Genomic DNA, 23,291 nt, shown 5'->3' on the forward strand with positions numbered 1-23,291 from the left:
TTATCTTTTGTAATTTGTTTTCTTTTTTAATAGCATAACAAATGACAGTTAAATATTTGAAAAACAAAATGCTCAAACCAGAATCTACTATGGCTTCATAGCTGATCTCGGTAACTTTTCTTGTTGCTGGGTCAAAAGCATTCACTGCTGCATATGGAACACAAAAGTAATCGGCGTCGAATTTATCTAGTCCTGAGATAAGACCTGCTGAGCTAAATGGCAGCTTTACAGCACCTTCGGAAAAAAAGACATGTTTTAAATTTTATAAAACATATTTTTAAAGTTACATACAATATTTTTAAAAGTTTGTTACTTATAATTTTGAATTAAAATTGAGTAAAACTGGTGATTGTTTTTTTACTGAAATTTCATTGAATTAATTTTGTGAGTCGCAGAAAAACATAATTCTTATAAGACTAATACTAAACATCAAATAAAGCTAAATAGTGAAAAAAGAGCATTTTTTTTCTTTTTTTTTCTTTCTTCCAAGCCCTGAGCATGTACCTACGTAGGTTATGAAAAACCTTAACCATATAGCCCAGGACTTGGCCACTACTCCAGCCTAAATAACATGATATTTAAAAAAAAAAAAAAGATTTTACTGAAAGTGTGGAATTTGAGAAGAAATAAGACCAAAAAAAAATATTATACATGTGAAATGGGAAATTATTAAAATTTTAATCGATAGTCATTATCCGCTAAAAAGTTCATTACTGTTATTAATCTTTTGGTTAAAGTATTGTTTGTAATAAAAGTTTGCTCAACGAATGCTCTTACAATAAATATGGTAAATATATATTTTTTTAAACTTTTTTTTTAGGGATAGCCTGGTCGGCAGGGTGCCGGGCCCATGCCCGAGAGTTCGTGGGTTCGAACCCCACCAGCCGAAGACTTCCTGTGTAGTAAAGTGACTGATGCGCGTTAAATCTGCCGAGTCGCAAAAGTCCTCCATGTTCCCATAACAAATCAATACATCTGGGGGTACTGGATTGGAGATCGATCGTTCTCTGATTCAGGTCAAGATTACGATCTGTGGATGAATGAATGGATGTGTGAAAGGGTACGCCGTATAAAACGGGCTGTGACGTGTGTGAGGCTGAAAACGAATTCTTGGCCATAGGATGGAGCCACTGAAAAACAAGAAGTGCACTCTGCCTTAAATTTGCGCGGGTTCACCAAGCAGGCTTGCCCATGTGACAAGTGGCATTAGAAACAACAACATATTTGAAATTTAAAAAATAATTCTCTTATATACTATGTCTGTGATTAAAAATATGAATCTCTCTCTCAACGAGATAGATTAATGAAATGAATTGTATTTCTCAAATGCACTGTTGGGTATTTAATTGCTTTTTTAAATATTTGTAGAACCATGCAAAATTCCGTCTTTGATCATATTATAAAAGACTGAAAGAAAAATAAATAAAAAATGTGTTACCTTTTTCAAAGCGTTCATCCGAGTAGACAATCAATTGTTTCTTCGTCATGAGACCCTCGAATAGTTCTCCAACTGAATGACATTCTGGAAAACGACCGGCTACACCAGTAATGACAATATCTTCAGGATCATAGCCGCCGGTGCAGTATTCGTGATGGTCATCGATGAAGTCCATACTTGATAAAAGTCACTGTGGGGAAATTTTTTAAAAAAATTCTCCTTAAACAATAACTTATCTTGAATAAGACACGAATATAGCGTGATGCTAAAAAGTAGTTTAGCTGTGAAATATGGATCAAATATAAATGTTTTGTTTTAAAATGTAGGTTCTGAAAATTTTCTGAAACGCTATACTCTGTTGCAAGTTAAGAAAAAACCATTATCCCTATGGAGAGAACTTGTTTTCATATAAGTGCACGCCAAATGGATGCCAAGCTCCCAGCGCTAACGTATATCAACAGCGCTAACTATTGAAACGACATTGCACAGTCTCATTTTTGCTTACTTCCTTATTAAACTTCCAGCACGCGTGTCTGCACAAATTTTACGACAAATCTGTTTTTTAATGGATTTTTTTTCATATATCGTATCTGAGAGGTGTAAAAATAATTTCTATTCCTCCTTTCAACCCTTCCTCAATCATGGAATGTGCCAACAGGAAGTTATGTGACATCTTTCACTTAATTGAGATCTTGTACTACAAGGTTGTTTGTTCGTAAAATTTACGACACGTGCGTAGTCATAGGGGACAATTCGAAAAATATTTATTTTGTAATTTTGTGTTAATACTCGGAATGTATTATTTTATCTATATTTTAAAATCGTATCTATAATTTTTAAATCGGGGCAAAAAAAAATATACAATCAGGTGATTCCCCCTGCTTTCTTGGAGGATTGTCTGAAGAAAGATAAAAGGGGAAGGGGATTTGAGATTGATAGCGATTGGATTAAAGAAAATATAGAAATAAGTAATATTAGAAGTGAATTTAAAAAATATACTTCACATAATTATGATAATTATAGAGGGAAAAGGAATGATGATGACATGTTCTATGTTTGCAAGGATAAATTTTCTAAGTGGTGAAAAGTAAAGTATGCAAACTGCTCAAAAACGAAAAAGAGGAATAGTGTGAAAATGTCTCCTGGCCTTAAGCACCATGACAAGGATAAAGAGGTGGAAATAGGATCATTTCTAAATATAATTGACTTAAATGTGATGGATTAAATTTTGGAGTATTCGAATAAATAGATAAGTTTGCTAAAAGGGATACTCAAGAGATACAGACTGTCCTGTTACCTCAATAGTGGAAATGATGGAATACTTTGAATTGTTATACATGATAGGATTGTTTCTTGCCGAAATTATATTTTATTTCATAACCGTCGCTGTACAGCTGACCTAATTTCAGGGTTTACGCCAACTAATGTTCAACTCCGTAGCCTTGTAATTTTGAACCCAATCCAGGAGACAAGGGAACTCCTGGATCAAGTATTGAGAGAAATTTATCCTTGCGGAGGATTTTTTGAAGGAACTAACCCGCATTTGCGTTACATAGATAGGAAGATCACGAGAACCTTCCACAGTTGGCCTAACGGCAAGGGGACTCTAACTCATGATCAATCTACCACTGAGGATATTTCACGCCAGCACAGTGATCGGTACAAGCCAGATGCGGAATTCGTATTAGCCAGTCATCGCTGGGATCGAACCCCGGTCCACCTCACTGGAAGGCGAATGCTCTATCCCCTATGTCATGGTGGCTTGTCGAAATTATTATTAATATTCATTCATTTCTGTGGTTTCCGTGTCCACAACAGTAAAATGACAGCTGTCGTTAAAAATACGACGCGGTCACGCTCATGTAAAATTACTGCGAGAGCGTGTTGGAAGGTTAGCAACAATAATCAATTAACAAATAACAAGAATTAATAAAAATGATAATTAAAAATCATATCATATATACGTTTTCCTGTTCGCATTTGAAGAAATTGATGGAAGAGTAATCAATATTGTTATTTGCAGACGATTTTCCACTTCAGCGAAACAAAAGTAAATATTCTTTATCTCGCGTTTGATTTGTTAAGAACATGTCAACGTAGGACGAGCGAATTTTAGTGTTCCAAAGAAATCCAATGCTCTTGCAACGTTACGTAGTTGTTTCTTTTACAAGAGCGAATGTTCTCTTTATTTATCGAAATCTGACACCAAGTCTAGGATTCCAATACTACGAAACTACAACTTTTTTAATAATTCTATGACATATATCGTAAAAGATAGCTCGAATTAAATTTCCCTCTGCAGTGTTCAACTTTTAAAACCTTTTATAATGTTTAAAAAGTATGTTTGCATAATTTGAAAACGAAATAAAACGGAACCATAAGCAGTCGCAGATAATGATTTAAATCCTATACCGCAATGGTATTTTCTTAACCTGCAACGGAGTACAGTTCCATTTTTCTCAAAGCTGGTCTATATAAATTTTTGGATCGATAAATGTTTATTAACTCGAGCTGACTTCAAGAATAAATACCCAAAATTAAGACAGCGGTGACTTTTTCATCTATTGATTAGTAATTCTTTTTAGACAAGCGAAAGTTATAACGTGTCTCGGTCATTATTGTTTCGCAGCAAGGCAATGGGATACCTGCAGGTAATGTAATGTGGGTATCTCGATTCTGATTGATTGTTAAAAAGTGCCATTTGTTTACGTTAGCATCTGTTCCTTCCATTTTATTTCGAGTAAGTCAAGCCCGTCAAGTTTCAATTCTCTTAAGTGACACATTCTATATTCTGACGCGAAGATTATTTCACAAAGACTTCAATTCTTCCATTATATATTTCTTACGTAACACAAACACAGGCATGAAGCCATGTCGAACATAAACAGATTAATTATGTATCGATGTTGCCAGATACACAAAACAAAAATATATCATGGTAACTATAAAATACTTAAGCAAATAATAAATCTAAGTTTAGTAAAAGATGCAGACGAGGAAGAATTATATTTCATCGAATTCAGCATTATATTTAATTATTTTCACGTTAATTAACACTAACTTTTGTAAAGAAACTTAGCTCTACATTAACACGCCATTTTGTTTATCAGCTGGTACTGACGTCGTAGGTCGCATGTGTGGGTATCCGTGATATTCTTCTTCTTGAAGTGCAATGAATCATTTACTTCAGTTTTAATTTCTTGCAAATGGCTATTATAGCTAACACTATGGCCTAGGTTTCTATGAAGACATATGTTTGCAAGTGTTCCCACAAAATTTAAGTAATGATGCGTTAATAAATTAATTCACTTTTATTATTCCTGGAGGAATCTCTGAAGAAATTGAAAAATTTAAATCAATTAGAGACAAAAAATAAACGTGCAGATTTTATATAGTAGCACAACTGTTTCAAACTTAAAATTTCGATGCACGCCCTTTGGGTAGAAAGGGAATTTATTCTAAATAAGGGTTTTTGGTTAGATAGCAACTTACCAAGAGGAAGTTTTTATTACTAAAATCTTTTTATATACTGAAAAAAAGTTACCAGTTTTTACTAATAACAAAATTAAGCTTGCACCATTCTATCTTACAGCTAGTCAGTAAGCTGCACGACAAAGTAAACTATTTATCAATGCTAATGGCATTTGCTTATTTCAGAAAACGGGGAATATCCAAATTTGATATTATTACAGAAAAAATATGATGCTCTGATATCACTGCTAAAATGATGTAAACAGCAAGCAAAACACGGAAACATACAGATGAAGCTATACTTGGTTTTTCTGAAGAACTCAGTGACAGAAATCTACCTGCGTAACGAAAATTTTATAAAGTATTTTCTTCTTGTTCAACAAAAGTTTGAGTCGGGAGCTTCATTTTGTGAAACGGCGCCTATTTTTACAGAAAGGATAATACAGATATGAAACAAAATGAAATAATCTAATGCTTCTTATTTAAACAGTGGATCGTAAATCTTAAAACTTATTTTGAAAAATGGAATAAACTTTGAAACACTTCCAAAATATCGCAAATCTACTCAAGAAAAAAAAATCAACGATTATAAGGAGCATGCAAAGTGTTTATTTGACATTTGCAAATGCAAATATAAGGATTTTTTAGCATGTAATTGTAGCAAAAAAGTGAGCTTTTTAAAGCGCGAGTTTCTATAAGATCAGAACACGCTGATTTTCCTCTAACTTAAAAAAAATGAAAAAACAGAAGATATTGCAAACTGAAGAAAGGCGCCGCACGTTATAAATGTCCCCCTATGAAAAACAAAGAAATCGAAATTAGCGAAATGGGTATGCACAAGGAAATACGACAAAAATGGTATATCGTTTCAAATACTTCTACAAAGAAGACATAGACAAACAAAATAAGTTAATTATCTCTCAAATGACTGTACGTTTTCCTACAGTTGCGAAAGTGGCTCAGAGTTTCTTTGTCATCCTCTGCTGCTATCAACGATGTAATCAAGGACGCCCTCCTAGCTTCTTTTTTTTTAAACAATTAAAGCTATGCAGAAAAACAACTTTGTTATAAAATGTTTTTATTAAAAATATTCTTATTGAAAGACAAATAGTTAAATAATTGATACGTAACAATTAAAAAAATTGTTTTGTCAAACAAGAATTGTAATCGTCTTGTTTGCTGTCCAAATCTGTTTGTAACTTTTTCAATGAATTGTGAGTCATCTTTGATTCTTTTGCTATGCACACTGAGCATGCTCAAACTTGGCAGATATCTAAGCTATATTTTTATATTTCATTTAATAAAATATAAATAATATTTTATTTTCTATTAGTTATTTAGTTTAACAAAGATGTATAACCTCATCCTCTGCTGCTATCAACGATGTAATCAAGGGTGCACCCCTAGCTTCTTTTTTTTAAAACAATTAAAGCTATGCAGAAAAACAATTTTGTCATAAAATGTTTTTATTAAAAATATTCTTATTGAAAGACAAATAATTGATACGTAACAATTAAAATTTTTTTTAATCAAACAAGAATTGTAATCGTCTTGTTTGCTGTCCAAATCTGTTTGCAACTTTTTCAATGAATTCTGAGCACACTTCTTAAGCACACTGAGCATGCTCATGCTTGGCAGATATCTAAGCTATATTTTTAAATTTAATTTAATAAAATATTAATAATATTATATTTCCTATAAGTTATTTAGTTTAACAAAGGTGTAAAACACAAACTGACTTCTCACAACTGTAAAACTTCATCAACACAATAAATACCAATGTTAAGTGTGCACAAACACGTTAGTATACGAAACTACTGTTTGTAGTTATTTGTGTTTCAAAGTCAGTAGCTATGCCAGCGCCATCGATACAGTTTCTCGTGGCAAACTTTGCAAGTACAAGAAATTCGTACTTTTTTTTTTAAATATCTTGTTAACAATTAAGAAATGTATGTTGAAAAAAATTAACAGATGAAAGTATATGTAATAACAAAACAAAATGCAATAACAGAATCTTTTAATTTTTTTTTTGGGGGGGGGGTAGTTTGTTAGAGGGTTGCACCCCCTTTTATATTATTCTGCCCGCGCTTTTAGATGAAATATCAGAGAATGATACGACAAAAGTTATCTACTAGATATAGTAACGATAAAAGGCGTAAAACTGTTAATGAGATAGAATTCAACTAAAAGGAATTTATTTTGACAGTCGAAAGGATTCAACAGTAACTGTGGAGAAGTATGAGAAAAAGAGGAGCAAAAGAACTGTAAGCTGTCATGTAATGTTGGCAGGACCACTGTCCACTTGCATATGTCATGGAACACTAGTAAACCTGAACTTCAGCTTCCATCGCGTCCAGCATTACGGATGTCTTGTTAAAAGAAAAAATGAGCACGAAACATTAAAAAGGATTATTTCATAACTTTAGAGAAGTTAAGTTCATGGGATTTTTCATACTTAGCAATAAGATTTGAAGCTTTCAGAGGTTTGGGTGACTGACAATAAATTAAGAAGGAAAACAAGTATTTTTGAACACCCTATGCCAGAAAATAAAGAAATAGGCTTGTAACTTGTATTGATTATTTTAGTTGTTAATTAAAATTACTTCCTAAAATTTCATAAACCTAGAGTAAATATTTATAGAAATAGGGACATTTAAAAAAAAAAAATAAAAAAAATATTTTGCCTAACGTTTTTTTTTTGTTGCTATAACCTTAGAAATATTCAATAGAATCAAGCAATATTTTTGGAGCAGTTAAAAATCAATTACAAAATTACTTAGTATTTAAAATTTAAATAAACAATTGTTAAAAACTGATCAAGATATAAGTATTTAAGGTAGCTCTTTCTTACTGCGCTTGCACAGAAAAAGTTTCAAAGAAAGTTTTTTTAATTTTATAGTGTATCGTATTTGGCAAATAATGAAAAAATGAAAAATGCTTGATTTAAATATTTAAAAAAGCTGTAAAAGTTTCAAGCAAATTTTNCAGAAAAACAATTTTGTTATAAAATGTTTTTATTAAAAATATTCTTATTGAAAGACAAATAATTAAATAATTGGTATCTAGCAATTAAAAAAAATGTTTAATCAAACAAGAATTGTAATCATCTTGTTTGCTGTCCAAATCTGCATGTAACTTTTTCAATGAATTCGGAGTCATCTTTGATTCTTCTCTTATGCACACTGAGCATGCTCATGCTTGGCAGATATCTAAGCTACATTTTTAAATTTCATTTAATAAAATATAAATAATATTATATTTTCTATTAGTTATTAAGTTTAACAAAGGTGTATAACCTCATCCTCTGCTGCCATCAACGATGTAATCAAGGGTGCCCCTCTAGCTTCTTTTTTTTAAACAATTAAAGCTATGCAGAAAAACAATTTTGTTATAAAATGTTTTTATTAAAAATATTCTTATTGAAAGACAAATAATTAAATAATTGGTACGTAACAATTAAAAAAATTGTTTAATCAAACAAGAATTGTAATCATCTTGTTTGCTGTCCAAATCTGTATGTAACTTTTTCAATGAATTCGGAGTCATCTCTGATTCTTCTCTTATGCACACTGAGCATGCTCATGCTTGGCAGATATCTAAGCTACATTTTTAAATTTCATTTAATAAGATATTAATAATATTATATTTCATATAAGTTATTTAGTTTAACAAAGGTGTAAAACACAAACTGACTTCTCACAACTGTAAAACTTCATCAACACAATAAATACCAATGTTAAGCGCCATCAGTACAGTTTCTCGTGGCAAAATTTGCAAGTACAAGAAATTCGTACTTTTTTTTAAATATCTTGCTAACAATGAAGAAATGTATCTTGAAAAAATGAACAGATGAAAGTATATGTAATAACAAAACAAAATGTAATAGCAGAATATTTNAATTGGGGGGGGGGGGGTAGTTCGTTAGAGGGTTGCACGCCCTTTAATACTATTCTGTCAGCACCCTTGGATGTAATATCAGAAGATGATACGATAAAAGTTATCTACTCTATATAGAAACAATAAAAATGTGTAAAACTGTTAATGAAATATAATTCAACTAAAAGGAATTAATTTTGACAGCCGAAAGGATTCAACACAAACTGTTAAGAAGTGTGAGAAAAAGGGGCGCAAAAGAACTGTAAGCAGTAATGTAATGTTGGCAAGACCAATGTCCACGTGCATATGCCATGGAACACCAGTAAACCGGACATTCAGCTTCCATCACATCCGGCATTACGAATGTCTTGTTAAAAGAAAAAATGAGAACGAAATATTAAAAGGATTATTTCATAACTTTAACGAAGTTAAGTTCATGGGATTATTCATGCTTGGCAACAAGATTTAACGCTTTCGGTAGTTTGGGAGACTGACAATAACTTACGAAGGAAAACAAGTATTTTTGAACATTCTATGCCAGAAAATAAAGAAATAAGTTTGTAACTTGTATTGATTATTTTAGTTGGTAATTAAAATTACTTCCTAAAATTTCATAAACCTAGAGTAAATATTTATAGAAATAGGGACATTTTTATAAAAAAAATAAATAAAAAAAATATTTTGCCTAACGTTTTTTTTGTTGTTGCTATAACCTTAGAAATATTCAATAGAATCAAGCAATATTTTTGGAGCAGTTAAAAATCAATTACAAAATTACAGAGTATTTAAAATTTAAATAAACAATTGTTAAAAACTGATCAAGATATAAGTATTTGAGGTAGCTCTTTCGTACTGCGCTTGCACAGAAAAAAGTTTAAAAGAAAGTTTTTTTAATTTTATAGTGTATCGTATTTGGCAAATAATGAAATAATGAAAAATGCTTGATTTAAATATTTAAAAAAGCTGTAAAAGTTTCAAGCAAATTTTTTTTGGTAAATTATTCTACTTTCTAAAAGAAAGCTCGAAATTATCAGAGTTTTCCGTAAATTTAATATTGTTTCATGAAATAAAATATAATATCAAATGACATACAACAGTCGACCGGAAACCAAAATGTGGTGGTATAAAGAAAGAAAACTTTTATGAGGGATAATCCCCCATAATGCCGGTCTCATTTTTAATAAAACTTGTTTAATAGATCCAAATAAAATTTTGATTTTGATCTGAAAATTTAGAATTTCAATTTTATATATACGATTTTACTTTATATATACGATCTTACTTTATATATACCATTTTACTTTATATATACGATTTTACTTTATATATACGATTTTACTTTATATATACGATTTTTCTTTATATATACGATTTTTCTTTATATATACGATTTATCTTTATATACACGATTTTACTTTATATACACGATTTATCTTTACATATACGATTTTACTTTATATATATACGATTTTACTTTATATATACGATTTTACTTTATATATACGATTTTTCTTTATATATACGATTTTTCTTTATACATACGATTTATCTTTATATATACGATTTTACTTTACATACACGATTTATCTTTATGTATACGATTTTACTTTATATATACGATTTTACTTTATATATACCATTTTACTTTATATATACGATTTATCTTTATATATACGATTTTACTTTATATACACGATTGATCTTTATGTATACGATTTTACTTTATATATACGATTTTTCTTTATATATACGATTTTTCCTTATATGTACGATTTATCTTTATACATACGATTTTTCTTTATATATACGATTTTACTTTATATACACGATTTATCTTTATATATACGATTTTACTTTATATATACGATTTTACTTTATACATATGATTTATCTTTATTATACGATTTTACTTTATACATACTATTTTTCTTTATATATACGATTTTACTTTATATACACGATTTATCTTTATCTATACGATTTATCTTTATATATACGAAATTCAATTTCTCAGGAACAATTCAACCGATTTCGCTCCAATTTTATATTTTGCCATATAAAATTAGATACTTTAAAACGATGTGAAAAACTGTATTCTTTACAATTCAAAATTTTTTAGACGATTAATAAATAAAATTATTTAAAAAAAATGAATATTTACTAAACTTTATTTTTTGCATGGATACTTCATTTTTTGTGTGGTCCTCGGATAAATGAATTCTATAATTGTATGCAAAAAGTTTTCAATTCACTTCAAAAGTTTTCGAGATATGGCGTAGGACGCAAAAAGTAAAATTAACTTCATGGGGTCCAAACACTGGACTGCTCTCCTGATCGAACTATTGGGACCACAATTCCCATGCGGTATCTCACTATATTTTATAAGTCAGTAATCAGAAGCCGTCAAAAAAAAGGCATGTTTATTCAGTGAAAGTACGTTTTTGTAGCAGATTTCGTAACTTAAAATATCATTTTTACTAATAAATTAGCATATTTAAGATCCCCCTCCTTGAACCATTAAAAATGAGTCCTAAAACGTGAAGATCGGATTATTAGATCAAAAGTCATTCAGAGTGGTTCGTTTTTTTTTTTGACACACTGTACAGGAAATATAGATTGTACAATTACAAATTTAAACTGCATATTGGATGAGTAAAAAATAAATTTAATACTGAGTGAGTAAAAAGTCTGTGTTCATTTAAAAACATCATTAGGAATCAACAGTATCTGAAATTTTTTGAAAACCTTTGAAAGCAGTCAATTTAAAACTAACTCATACACAGAATTTCCATTGATATATATATATATAGCTCTTCCAACTGAAAATATTTAAAAAAAAACTGTAACGTTTATTTATGTCAATAAGTTAAAAATCATAACTGTTGCCATTAAATTTTATAACTTTTGAAGTATTTCTTGTATAAAAAAAAAGCGAATATGCATTTGTTATAGTAAATTTTTGTACATTAACTAAATCTATGTGATAGTTTCTTTATATTATAAAAATATTTCAAGACTATATTGTGTAATAATTGATAAATTTTACAAATAAGTTACTATTTAACAAACTTCTAATAAACCTTTATTACTATTACAAATTATAGTGATTTATCATGATTCAAAATGATTTTTTTAATCATGATATACACCGAAGAGCCATTACATTATGACCACCCTCCATCTATAACAATGGGCTCGCCCAGGTTTTCATGGTTTCTCGCCCAGGAACAATATTTTTCATGGGGTACATTAGGACCCATAATCCTCATAGAACAATCCCTGATGCCTGTAAGCTACTTGAACATAGTTGCAGACCAGGTTCATCCATTCATGGCAACAGTTTTTCCTGCTGGGGATGGTGCTTACCAGCAGGATAATGCACCATGTCATAAGGGTCGAATCGTCGAGGAACATTCCAGTGACTTTCAAGTCATGTCTTGGCCCCGAAAATCACCTGACCTTTATCCAANATATGATGTATTAATGTTTAACGTGTTTTACTTTACAAGCGGAAAAACTTAAGATTAGTTAATATTTTTCAATGAATTTTGATTTTGTTTTAATGAGTATTTTGATCTGAAAACAATCGAGGTAATTTCCCAGAAACAATTTCAAAAAAATATAAGGTTATTGTAAAATATATAAATCATAATATTTTTAGAAATAGTTCTATAACAGTAATTTTCACATAAAGACTCATGTAATGGACAACGAATTTACAAACGCTTATCATTCACATAGATAAAAAAAAATTAGTAAGAACAAATGTGTAAATTATCTATTAGTAAATTGTTAATGAAAGGATTGATCCAAACTGAGTTTTAAAATGATAATGATAAATGAGTTTTAAAATGAAAAGATATAAGGCTAGCTTCTCACTTTATATGTATGAATGCCGTATAACATTATGAAAAAAAAAAACATTATTTTTTTCTGCCTATCGAAATTGTAATACCAATTTGTAGAAAAGAAACTTTCGTCTAATAAAATATATCTTAAAAATTATTTTTTAATGTTCTAAATATGTTACAAAAATAAATTGAGCAAAGCTGATTTATAAATAAGTTATTATTTTACAAACGTGATATGAATTTTAATTAATAATTCATTACAGCTTAAAGTATAGTTTCAGCATAAATTGTTGTGAGTTCTTGCAAAAATTTGTTCAAGTGATCTGGACAAATATAGAAACATGTTTTTAATGCATGTATAAAATAATAAAAATTAACGTGTGAATGTTTAATGTATTTTACATTACAAACGAGCTTGGTCTAGTATATACCAGTTTTTTAACAAGTAGAGATTTATTTTTCATTTCAAATAAATAAATAAATAAAATCTAAATATAAAATTTTAAAGTTTAGTTAATTCTTTTCAATCAGTTTTGATTTAATTTTTGCTTCACCAGATTTTATACTTTTAATACAATTATTGACATAGATAATTTTTACAGATAGTTTATATAGATACTTTTATCAATACAGATAAGAGTTTAGTACAAAATAATGTGTAAATACAGATTAACGAAATGTCATGTGAAATTGTATATCAGAAATGAGTTTTAAGATCAAGGGACTCAACAGTGGTTTTTCACTTAATATATATGAATACCGTATTACAATATGAGTAAAATAATTTGTTTTCTTAACAATCATTAATAAGTAAAACCAATAGAAACATATTTTTCATTCAATAAAAGTTAGCATTTAAATTGTTATAGTTTAGTTTATGTTTCTCAATGAAGTTTGGCTCAATATTTATTAAATTGGAATTATTGTTGTAGGGCAATAGGATGCAAGTTTCCTTAAAACAATTTAAACAAAATATGATGATTCTAAAACATTAACAAAAAAAATTAAAATTTTTATTGAAAATTGGAATTTTTACTTCAAAATTCACACTCAGATTTCAGATTATACAAAAAGCATTTTTTCCATAGATACGAAAAAAGTAAAAAAAAAAAAAAACTATATATAAATATGGAGTAATTAAATAGCGTTGAGGAAGAATATACTAGTAATAAATAATAAAAAAAATTATTGCAATGGAAAATATAATTTCAGAATAATTGGACATAATTTCAAAGAGCAATTGAAAATATATCCCATATCTAAAAAGAAAAAAGAAAAGGAAAGAAAATGAATTGATTTTTTTTTATCTCAGCAAAGTAGTTTTTAACTAAAAATTTACGTACAAATTTCAGAATGCTCCGAAAAATTATTCACTTGTAAATGAAAAGAGTAAAGAACAATATGTAAATGTGGGATGATAAATGGAGCAAAAGGATACAATTTNTTTATCTTAGTAAACTAGTTTTTAACTAAAAATTTAAGTACAAACTCCAGAATGCTCCGAAAAATTATTCACTTGTAAATGAAAAGAGTAAAGAACAATATGTAAATGTAGGATGATAAATGGAGCAAAAGGATACAATATAAAGTAAATTTGAACAAAAAGTTAAGGACTTACGTCTGGTCTGTTTGCTTGCTATTAAAAATTAGAGAAAAAACGGAGGATGTTAAGAATTGTTTTTGTGAGTTTATATTCCTTATTTTTTTATAAAATGTCTCTAAGAGTCTCCTTCCTGTACAAGGGGCGTTGTCTAAGCAATAAATGGCTCATTTGAATGAATGATGTGATGTGGGGTGATTTAGAACTATCGATAAAGATTGGGAGTCTCATTACTTATTTCGTAATATACGTCATCATAATTTTAATAAAATCTTCGAAGATCCTAAATTCCAAATAAAATTAGCTTGAAATTTTGAAAATCATGCACATGTCCATTAGGTTATAAAAACCATTGAACAAGGATCAAGTAATTGGTTATTTACAATCATACTGAAATCGCCACGCCTCTGGTTCATATTCAAAGTGAATCCGTAATCTTACTAATAAGCATTTGTTTCCTGTAATCGTATAACTATCTTTTAAAAACGGGTTGCCGTAAAATTAAGTTTACTTTCAGGTTAAGGATTATGCTAATTGAAGTGTATCGATAAGTATTATCGATCTTTAATCGATTCGATGAATATTTTAAACGTTGCATCATATTAATAGTTCTCCATCCATATTTTTTGAATGTTTTTCGTTATGCTGGAATTTAAAAGTTCATAATGTTCACCTATAAATATTAATCATGAATATTTTTAAAAAAATATTAGATTTAATAGTTAAGAATAAGAGTCTCTTTCCTAATTCAGTTTCCTAATTCTTGAGTTTTTTTCCTGATTCATAAGAAGAAATAAAAACATTTTATATGTTGTTGTTATCGTACGTAATTAAGGCAAGGGATGCGATTGTTCTTGTATTCCAGTGGCGCCATCTATGGCCAAGAATTCGACTTCTGCCACACCCATTTACAGGGCAAGCAAATTCATACATCTATTCATTCATCCAAAGATTGTAATTTTGACCTGAACTAAAAAACGGTCAATCTCTAACTAAAACATACTAAAAAAAATATATTATATACTATAAAATGTAATTAATAATCACTCTCAATCTTTATGGGTGTTGTTTTTATAGTATATTTTTTACTTTTAGTACAATAAAAAATAAAATGTTGTCGTTTTCAAAATTTATTTTCTGGATTCCAGGATACAAATATCTTTTAAAAGATAATTAAGTATAATTAAGTAAGTAGTTGGGCGAAAATGTAGTCGATTAGATTTTTCCATTACAGTAATCAATTACTTGTTATCATGATCAGAAGATAACATAATTTTGATTACATTTATAATCGCGATTACAGGAACCAATTACAGTAATCAATTACTTGTAATCGTGATTACAACTTTTTCTTTATGGCTGTAATCATGATCACAATAATTGATTACAATAATTGATATATACATAAATACAATATACATAACTATATTATTATATACATAATACAATACGTATGTTTTGTATGTTCGTATACACTAACAATCTATGTATGAACGTATGTGAAAATAATGTCTATACGTATACATGCATTCATGTACGTAAGTACATACATTGGGTGAATGTACCGTAATTTCATGTCTATACTATATGTATGTACATTGTACGTATTTACGTACGAATAGTACGTATTTACGTACGTATAGTACGTATTTACGTACAATATGTAAGAATATTTTTATAGGTATACTAGTTGTGTAAATAAAATGCGTGTATGTATGCATTACGTTTACATGCACATAGATATATGGTTTGTAAGCACAACATAAATGAATGCCTCTTCACTGAGAATAAAATATGGTGAAAACTACCAGAATTTTGTTGATTTTATCGTGTTTCTGGCTCTATGGGAACACCAAAAAGCATGATAATTTTTTCGAAAGTTCTTCGGTAAAGAATTTGGTAAAATTAGCAATAAAATATGGTATATTAACAATAAAATATGGTATATAATTAACAATAAAATAATATAATATGTGATAAAATTCGTTAATTTTGTCATCATACTTTAGAGCATGGAATTAAAACTATTTATTCGGTTAAATTTACTTTTCAGTTTTGTATTTTTTTCAAAATGCACAGTAATAAGAACTATAATTTTAAAATCCAGAATTTCCGGTGACTCGTTTTTCTATGAACGGCAAAATTACCAAACTGGTGCTTTAAATGCTGCATATTTTGCTTTTATTAGCGAGAATTATGTTTCTTTTTTCATCAGAAATGTCATTAAGGCAATTTTACCAAGATTTTTTTCTCCGTGTTAGTTTAATGATGTATTTAAAAATCAACTTATACTTTTGCATAATATTTCCCATTATAGTTGATAATTGAAGCCCTTAACATGTTAAAGGTGATCCAATGCAATCATTCAAGTATTTCCCTCCTCTTATCAAAACAGGAGCATGAATTTCTTAATGTAAAAAAATAAATAAAGTAGGATCGATTAAAAACCATAATTAAATGCTGAAGTAAATTGAATCCTTCTGAAAAGTTTTGAATTTAATAACCTCATTAAAAAAATCTTATTCTGCTTTGCATCTTAAAGGAAATTACTGAAAAATCATTAAGTAAAATAGCTTTTGGGAAAGCAATGAAAAAACTACTTATTAAAAAAAAATATAGAGAAACTATTAAATTGTAAAGATTCCTTAACTGGAATTGAAATCTTCTAAAGGTTGTCAGATTTCTCCGAAAATTTATACATGCATAGCTCTTACCAAAAAAAAAAAAAAACCCAATCTTTTTTGAAAGATATATGAATTACAATAATAATTTTAAAAAATTAAAAAGAAACTCAAGTTAACCACATATTAATGGTAAAACGTACACTATTTGTAACTAGTTTTTATTTGCAATTTTGAAGTTTTTAAAAAAAAAATATTTACTCATGTTTTTTATTTAAAACAAGAAATTTAACCTTCAATTTTTCTTTTAGGTGAATTATTCACTCATTCAGCAACAAATTTAAAGTGCTTTCATTTTCACGTTTTGTCATGTCATTTAATTTCTGTTAGTAATATTCTTAAAATTTTGTATAGGTTAAGTACACCGAAGAACCATTACATTGTGACCACCCTGCTAATAACATGTAGGACCACCTTTAGCCCTCAAATCTGCTAGCACCCGCCGTGGCATTGATTCCACAAGGTGCTGATAGGTAGTCTGAGGTATCTGGTACCAAGCGCTCACCAACTGGATTTGCAATTCCCTCACATTGCGAGGGGGTAGAGCATGGCAGCACGAATTTGATTTTCCAAGTAGGACCACACATGCTCTATTGGATTAAGGTCAGGTGAATTTGAGGCTAAAGCATGACTTGAAAGTCACTGGAATGTTCCTCGAACCAATCCATGACGATTCGACCCTTATGACATGGTGCATTATCCTGTTGATAAACACCATCCACAGAAGGAAAAACTGTTGCCATAAATGGACGAACCTGGTCTGCAACTATGTTCAAGTAGCTTACAGACGTCAGGGATTGTTGTATGAGGGTTATGGGTCCTAATGTGTCCCATGAAAACATTGTTCTTGGGCGAGACCATTGTTATAGATGGAGGTTGGTCATAATGTAATGGCTCTTCGGTGTACATCTTCTTTTCTAGAAAACTTTACACAATTAGACAAAAAAAATCTATTTTGTGACGGCTCTCCTGAATTGAAAATAGTTTGAAAATGACGGCTAATATCTTCTCATATTTAAATACTATTTTTTATAATTGACAAAAATAACTTAACGTTAGAAATTTCTTTTAATGTAAATTATTTAAACTTACTCCCTTTTAATAAGTTTTTATATGTTAAAAGTGATATAAAAATGCTTCCCTCTGATTAGTAAAGAGTTTAATAAAAAAAATTTTCATGTTTAAAAAAATTTTTTTTTATTGGATGAAATAAAAAAGGAGAAAAAAAGAAAGAAAAAAAAACTATTTTTATGTTAGAAATTTCTCTGAAAGTAATTGACAAATCAAAAAAAATATTTGTCATGTTGAAGTAAACAAATGACTAAGTTTCCCCCCCCCCCCTATTTCGAACAATAATTATAAGCGTTGCTTAAGTAAACGCTCATTACCTTGATCGTTACGTGTTAATCGATGGAAAAAGGAATGGAAAATGCATGAATAATAAAAATATTGTTACTCATTTATTGAAACAATACTTATATTCTGCTTTAATGATTTCCGCCTTGTAGAATCTATTGCAATACTTTTGATCGCAATTTTTAATCTGAAACAGATCACGTTAATGAATAACAACTAATGTAATTTTTAATAACTTAGTTAAGCAACTTTAAATGAGTTACTCAAGTATATAAGGCGCTTTCCTCAATGTGATAAAAGGAAAGTGGATGCGAGAAACGTCGTTATTTCTACTATGAATCGCTTGTCAAAAAAAAGGTTATTCTTAAATCATTGTAATTTTAAATATATAACTTTATTTCATTACTTAAGTATGTTGTGCTATATTACTTATTAGGAGGACAACTTTATTTTATATATTCCTTGTTTAAATTATATCTAATTATATTTTTATTCTGAGTCTTATATTTTTATTCTGAGTTATTTATATTTTTATTCTGAGTCTTAAATTATATTTTTATTTTTATATTTTAGTCAATTTCTAATCACACATCATATGCACCGAAGAGCCATTACATTATGACCACCCTGCTAATAACATGTAGGACTACCTTCAGACCTCAAAACTGCTAGCACCCGCCGTGGCATTGATTCCACAAGGTGCTGATAGGTAGTCTGAGGTATCTGGTGCCAAGCGCTCACCAACTGGTCCTGCAATTCCCTCACATTGCGAGGGGGTAGCGTGGCAGCACGAATTTGGTTTTCCAAGTAGGACCACAAATGCTCTATTGGATTAAGGTCAGGTGAATTTGGGGGCCAAGACATGACTTGAAAGTCACTGGAATGTTCCTCGAACCAATCCATGACGATTCGACCCTTATGACATGGTGCATTATCCTGTTGGTAAACACCATCCCCAGCAGGAAAAGCTGTTGCCCTGAATGGGTGAACCTGGTCTGCAAACTATGTTCAAGTAGCTTACAGACGTCAGGGATTGTTCTATGAGGATTATGGGTCCTAATGTGCCCCATGGAAACATTGGTCCTGGGCGAGAAACCATCAAAACCTGAGAGAGTCCATTGTTATAGATGGAGGGTGGTCATAATGTAATGGCTCTTCGGTGTATCATAAAGTATGGCTAATACAGTGTTAATTTGAGCTATCTCTTTTGATGAATTATAAACACAATTCATAAAGTAAAGGTTGTTTATTTAATTATTGAGCTTAAAGTGTATTATAGTGTATTGTAATTGAGAATTTTTTAAATTAGATACTATGATTTCCAGAGTAGAAGTCCAAGAGTCTCATTTTAATTGCTTTTATGCGCAAATGTTTTATCACTCCCACTGCGTGATTAAAATCAATCGTTAATTTACGAAAGAAAATGCTTGAGTTTTCTTTTTAATGAAGATTGATGTTTAAAGGAATTTAATTTTATGCAAATATATTACTAAGTTGCTGATGACAAAGAATCAATTAAAAGAATTAAAATAATAAAAAAAGAATTAAAATAATGAAAAAGAATTAAAATAATAAAAAGAATTATAACTATTTAAAATAATTTAATTTCATGCAAATATCTTACTAAGTTGACTGGTAAAAAGAACTACGTCTAAAACACTGACGTTTACATTAAAATTATGCCGATAGACCTGTGTAGGGGTTAGGGAACTGCCCTTGAATCAGAAAGGTTCTGGGTTCGAATCTCGGGCAAGGCATAGATGTTCTTTCCTTCTCTGCACTATCTGTCCTTATTGTGGGAGCAACGTTGGCCCACCTAATATGGCGCCCCTGAAAGAGTGGCCCACAAATCTGCCTTTCAGATACCTGTATGACCTAGGTCATTCTCCAGGTGGGCATTGGAAAAAAAAACATTAAAATTATACTAATAGCCGGTCAACATATCTAAATACTTGGGCAAGTAGGTGGTACACTCTACAATATGAATTTCAATCAAAAGATTTCTATAAAATATTCCTTAATTCACTTTAGAAATAAAAATATTCCTTAACTAAACTTTGAATATAATTATCGTAAGTTAGTGAGTTATTTCCCTGTATTTTTAAGATAAATTTCATTTCAATGTGGTTAGTCAGTAAGATTATACTATGTTCCAATTTAGTGCTTTTCCTAAATCCCGTCTTTTCATCACAATTTAATTGCTGATTAATTATCATTAAAATAATTGAAATTAATCTAAATTAAAATTCTCGATTGTTTCTTCACAGTGTTCCTGTCTCATATTATGATCTTATAAAAAAAATTATGTTAAGTCTAAGATAGGGCTCATTTATAATTTCCCGCAGGACGGCGCACCGAAATCTATGTACGCCACTGGCATAAATGAAAATCGTAATAGAAGTTTTTATTTATTTTATAAGTTAGAATGCAAGCTGCAATTTTGAATATCTAGATAATTACACCAAACAATTAATAAATAATGTTACCAAAATCTCAAAGCAGATCTACAAGCTAAAAACTTCCAAGGCTCCAACCAAGCCANGAAGAAACCTAAACAAAATCTAAAATCAAGAAAATTTAAAGTCAAACACTCATCAGAAATCACGATATCAAATCATTTATAGTTGCAAAAAATAATAATAAAAAAATACTATCACAGTTTTTTTTTCCTTTTTAAGAAAATTTTAAGTTTTTTTAAATGAAATGTTTTTGACAATATCTAATCAGGCAAACGAAATCATTTTTAATTATAATAGGAAATAAAATTATTTACTGATGTTTATATATCATTATCTGATTTGTATTTGCAAATGGGAATCATTGTAAATTCATTTAGTTACTCGCAAACTTATAAAAATTGCTAATATTTAAATGTATAAGGATTTCATCCATATGAATTGCCAAAATTGGAAAAAAGCTATAAATGCTATGTTTATTTCGTAAACGTTATTTTTTTAATCGCTGTAAAAATCATATTTTCAAGTATAGATGGCAACAGAACCTTCAATCAGTTAAACTTTTCAAATGTTAGACTTGATGTATAATTCGTTCACCAGGAGTTGGCACTTGGCTCCACCTCCTCTGACGCAAAGTTCATTTCAGCGCGAGAGAAAGAAGAGAAACATCTCAACTCTTGAAATTGTAATAACCCTTAATGCGTGCCAAACACAGTGATTTCTTTTTCAGTCACTTACTTCGCTTTATCATCTGTTATTATACCTTTCATTTCTCTAGCTATTAAATATATTTTAAATTTAAAAACTGCTGTTTTCCCAGCAAATGTCTCAAAAAGGACAAACTATTCACTCAAAGAAGAGAAATGTCGTAAAAAATGGCGCGAAATATCATCAAATTTATAAAATATTTGATGTTAAAAAAATGCAGATAAAGTTTGCGAAATAAATATTTTTGTCATACGATCGCCAAATAGCAACCTTGTTGTTCAGGATTGCTAACAACCTTCTCCCAAAACTAGCTAAATAGTATCATCGCATACCACGCGACGTAGGCGAGGCCAAGTGCCAACTTCTGGTGCTCGAGCTATTGCTCAGGCGCTACCGGTAGTGCGAATAGCTTATTGTAGAGACTAATGATGGCACTGCCGGCGTGAATAACATCGGCCAAAACCTGTAAAGGGTTTTTTCTCATTAGTCTCGTAAATTGATACTATTCTAAGTTTCAAAATCGCTGTGTGCAACCTTGAACCTTAATTTTCTGTGTTGTGAGTAGTCGCAGCCCTTGATTAGTTTAATGATGTTTGCGCCGAAAACTACTCTGTGTAAACGATGTATCTCATAAAATGCATTACGAAATAAAAGGAAATTGTCACTTGCGTCAACAGTTCAATTACCTTCCAAACAACGGTTAAAAATACAAACAAGCGAAGTGTATTTGTTGAAATCATACTCAAAATAGAATCATTGTCTCTAGGAAATAACTAAGTAGGATTGTTTTTTAACCCTCAATTGTTTTGAGGCTAATTAAAGAAGAATGACTTTGATAAGGTGTTTATAAGTTTATATATTTTTTGTAGTGTAGGTAATTTATTGTGAAATTATATTTAATGATAAATTGAAAACAGTGATCAATGGATAATAAGTTAATGAGTGAGGGGTCCACTACAGATATCTGAAGTCTGTCTCCACTCGTTGTGGTAGGGTTGAAGCTGAGAGGCTGTTTTTCGAAAACTCCGTCGTCATTTGAAATGATGTTTATTTTTGCGAATAATATGCTATTTTCATAACAGCTGTGAGTTTGGAACAGTTATTTATGACTGATTTTTTTTTGTCGTATGCCTGTGGGGGTGCGATTGTTCTTGTTTTTCAGTGGCGCCATCTATCGCCAAGAATTCGACTTCTGTCACACCATTCACGCAACCACAAACCCGTTTATAGGGCGGGTCCCATTCACACACACAAAGGAGAAAGGACATAGAACACACAGAGAGAAAGAAACATACATGCCTTGCCCGGGATTCGAACCTAGAACCTTTCCAATGCAAGGGCAGTTCCCTGCCCCCTACACAGGCCGGTCGGCGTTTATGACTGATAGGTATCAAGTTTAGCCAATTTAAAGTTAGCGCTGTCGATTCTTATTTTGAAAATGGAGAAAAGCCACACTATAAAAAGCCACAGTTTTGTTGAATATGAAAAAGTGTTTGTGAATTTAGTTGTGAATTAGGGAGTGTATTTAAAAAGTATTCCAATAATGCATTACCTAGCCTCATAATAGGAAAGACTCAGAATAGGCACCACCTCCTAGATCAAAGAAGACCTCATCATGGATTAATTCAGTAGTCCGAGGTAATGAGCATAAATTGCGCAAAGGATGAAAAATAAGAGAGATGTCAGGACGCTCGGGCTACAAAACTCAGCAGTGGTGATGGTAAATACGAAAGATGTTATGATGTTTGAACTACTAAAGGATCAAATTTCCTGTTTATGGTACTGAGGCATTCTCTTCTCTAGGAGGTATTGCAATAAGGGAGTTATTCTTATAAATTTAATCTAGTTGGAAAT

At 30.1% G+C, this 23,291-nt stretch overlaps 1 protein-coding gene across 1 annotated transcript in view; it reads right to left on the minus strand.

The window, feature by feature from the left end:
- The window catches only part of LOC107454900 (fatty acid synthase), a 70,939-nt gene extending 56,618 nt beyond the window's left edge, over positions 1-14,321 (minus strand). The window contains exons 1-3 of the mRNA XM_043042920.2: positions 14,255-14,321; positions 1,439-1,628; positions 79-234 (exon numbers count right to left, since the gene is read on the minus strand). Of these exons, the coding sequence (XP_042898854.1) occupies positions 79-234; positions 1,439-1,613 (331 nt within the window). The 5' untranslated portion in view covers positions 1,614-1,628; positions 14,255-14,321. The remainder of the gene's footprint in view (positions 1-78; positions 235-1,438; positions 1,629-14,254) is intronic.
- Positions 14,322-23,291: the final 8,970 nt, after the last annotated feature.

The sequence above is a fragment of the Parasteatoda tepidariorum genome, chromosome 7, assembly GCF_043381705.1.
Source record: "Parasteatoda tepidariorum isolate YZ-2023 chromosome 7, CAS_Ptep_4.0, whole genome shotgun sequence".
Classification (NCBI taxonomy): Eukaryota; Metazoa; Arthropoda; class Arachnida; order Araneae; family Theridiidae; genus Parasteatoda; species Parasteatoda tepidariorum.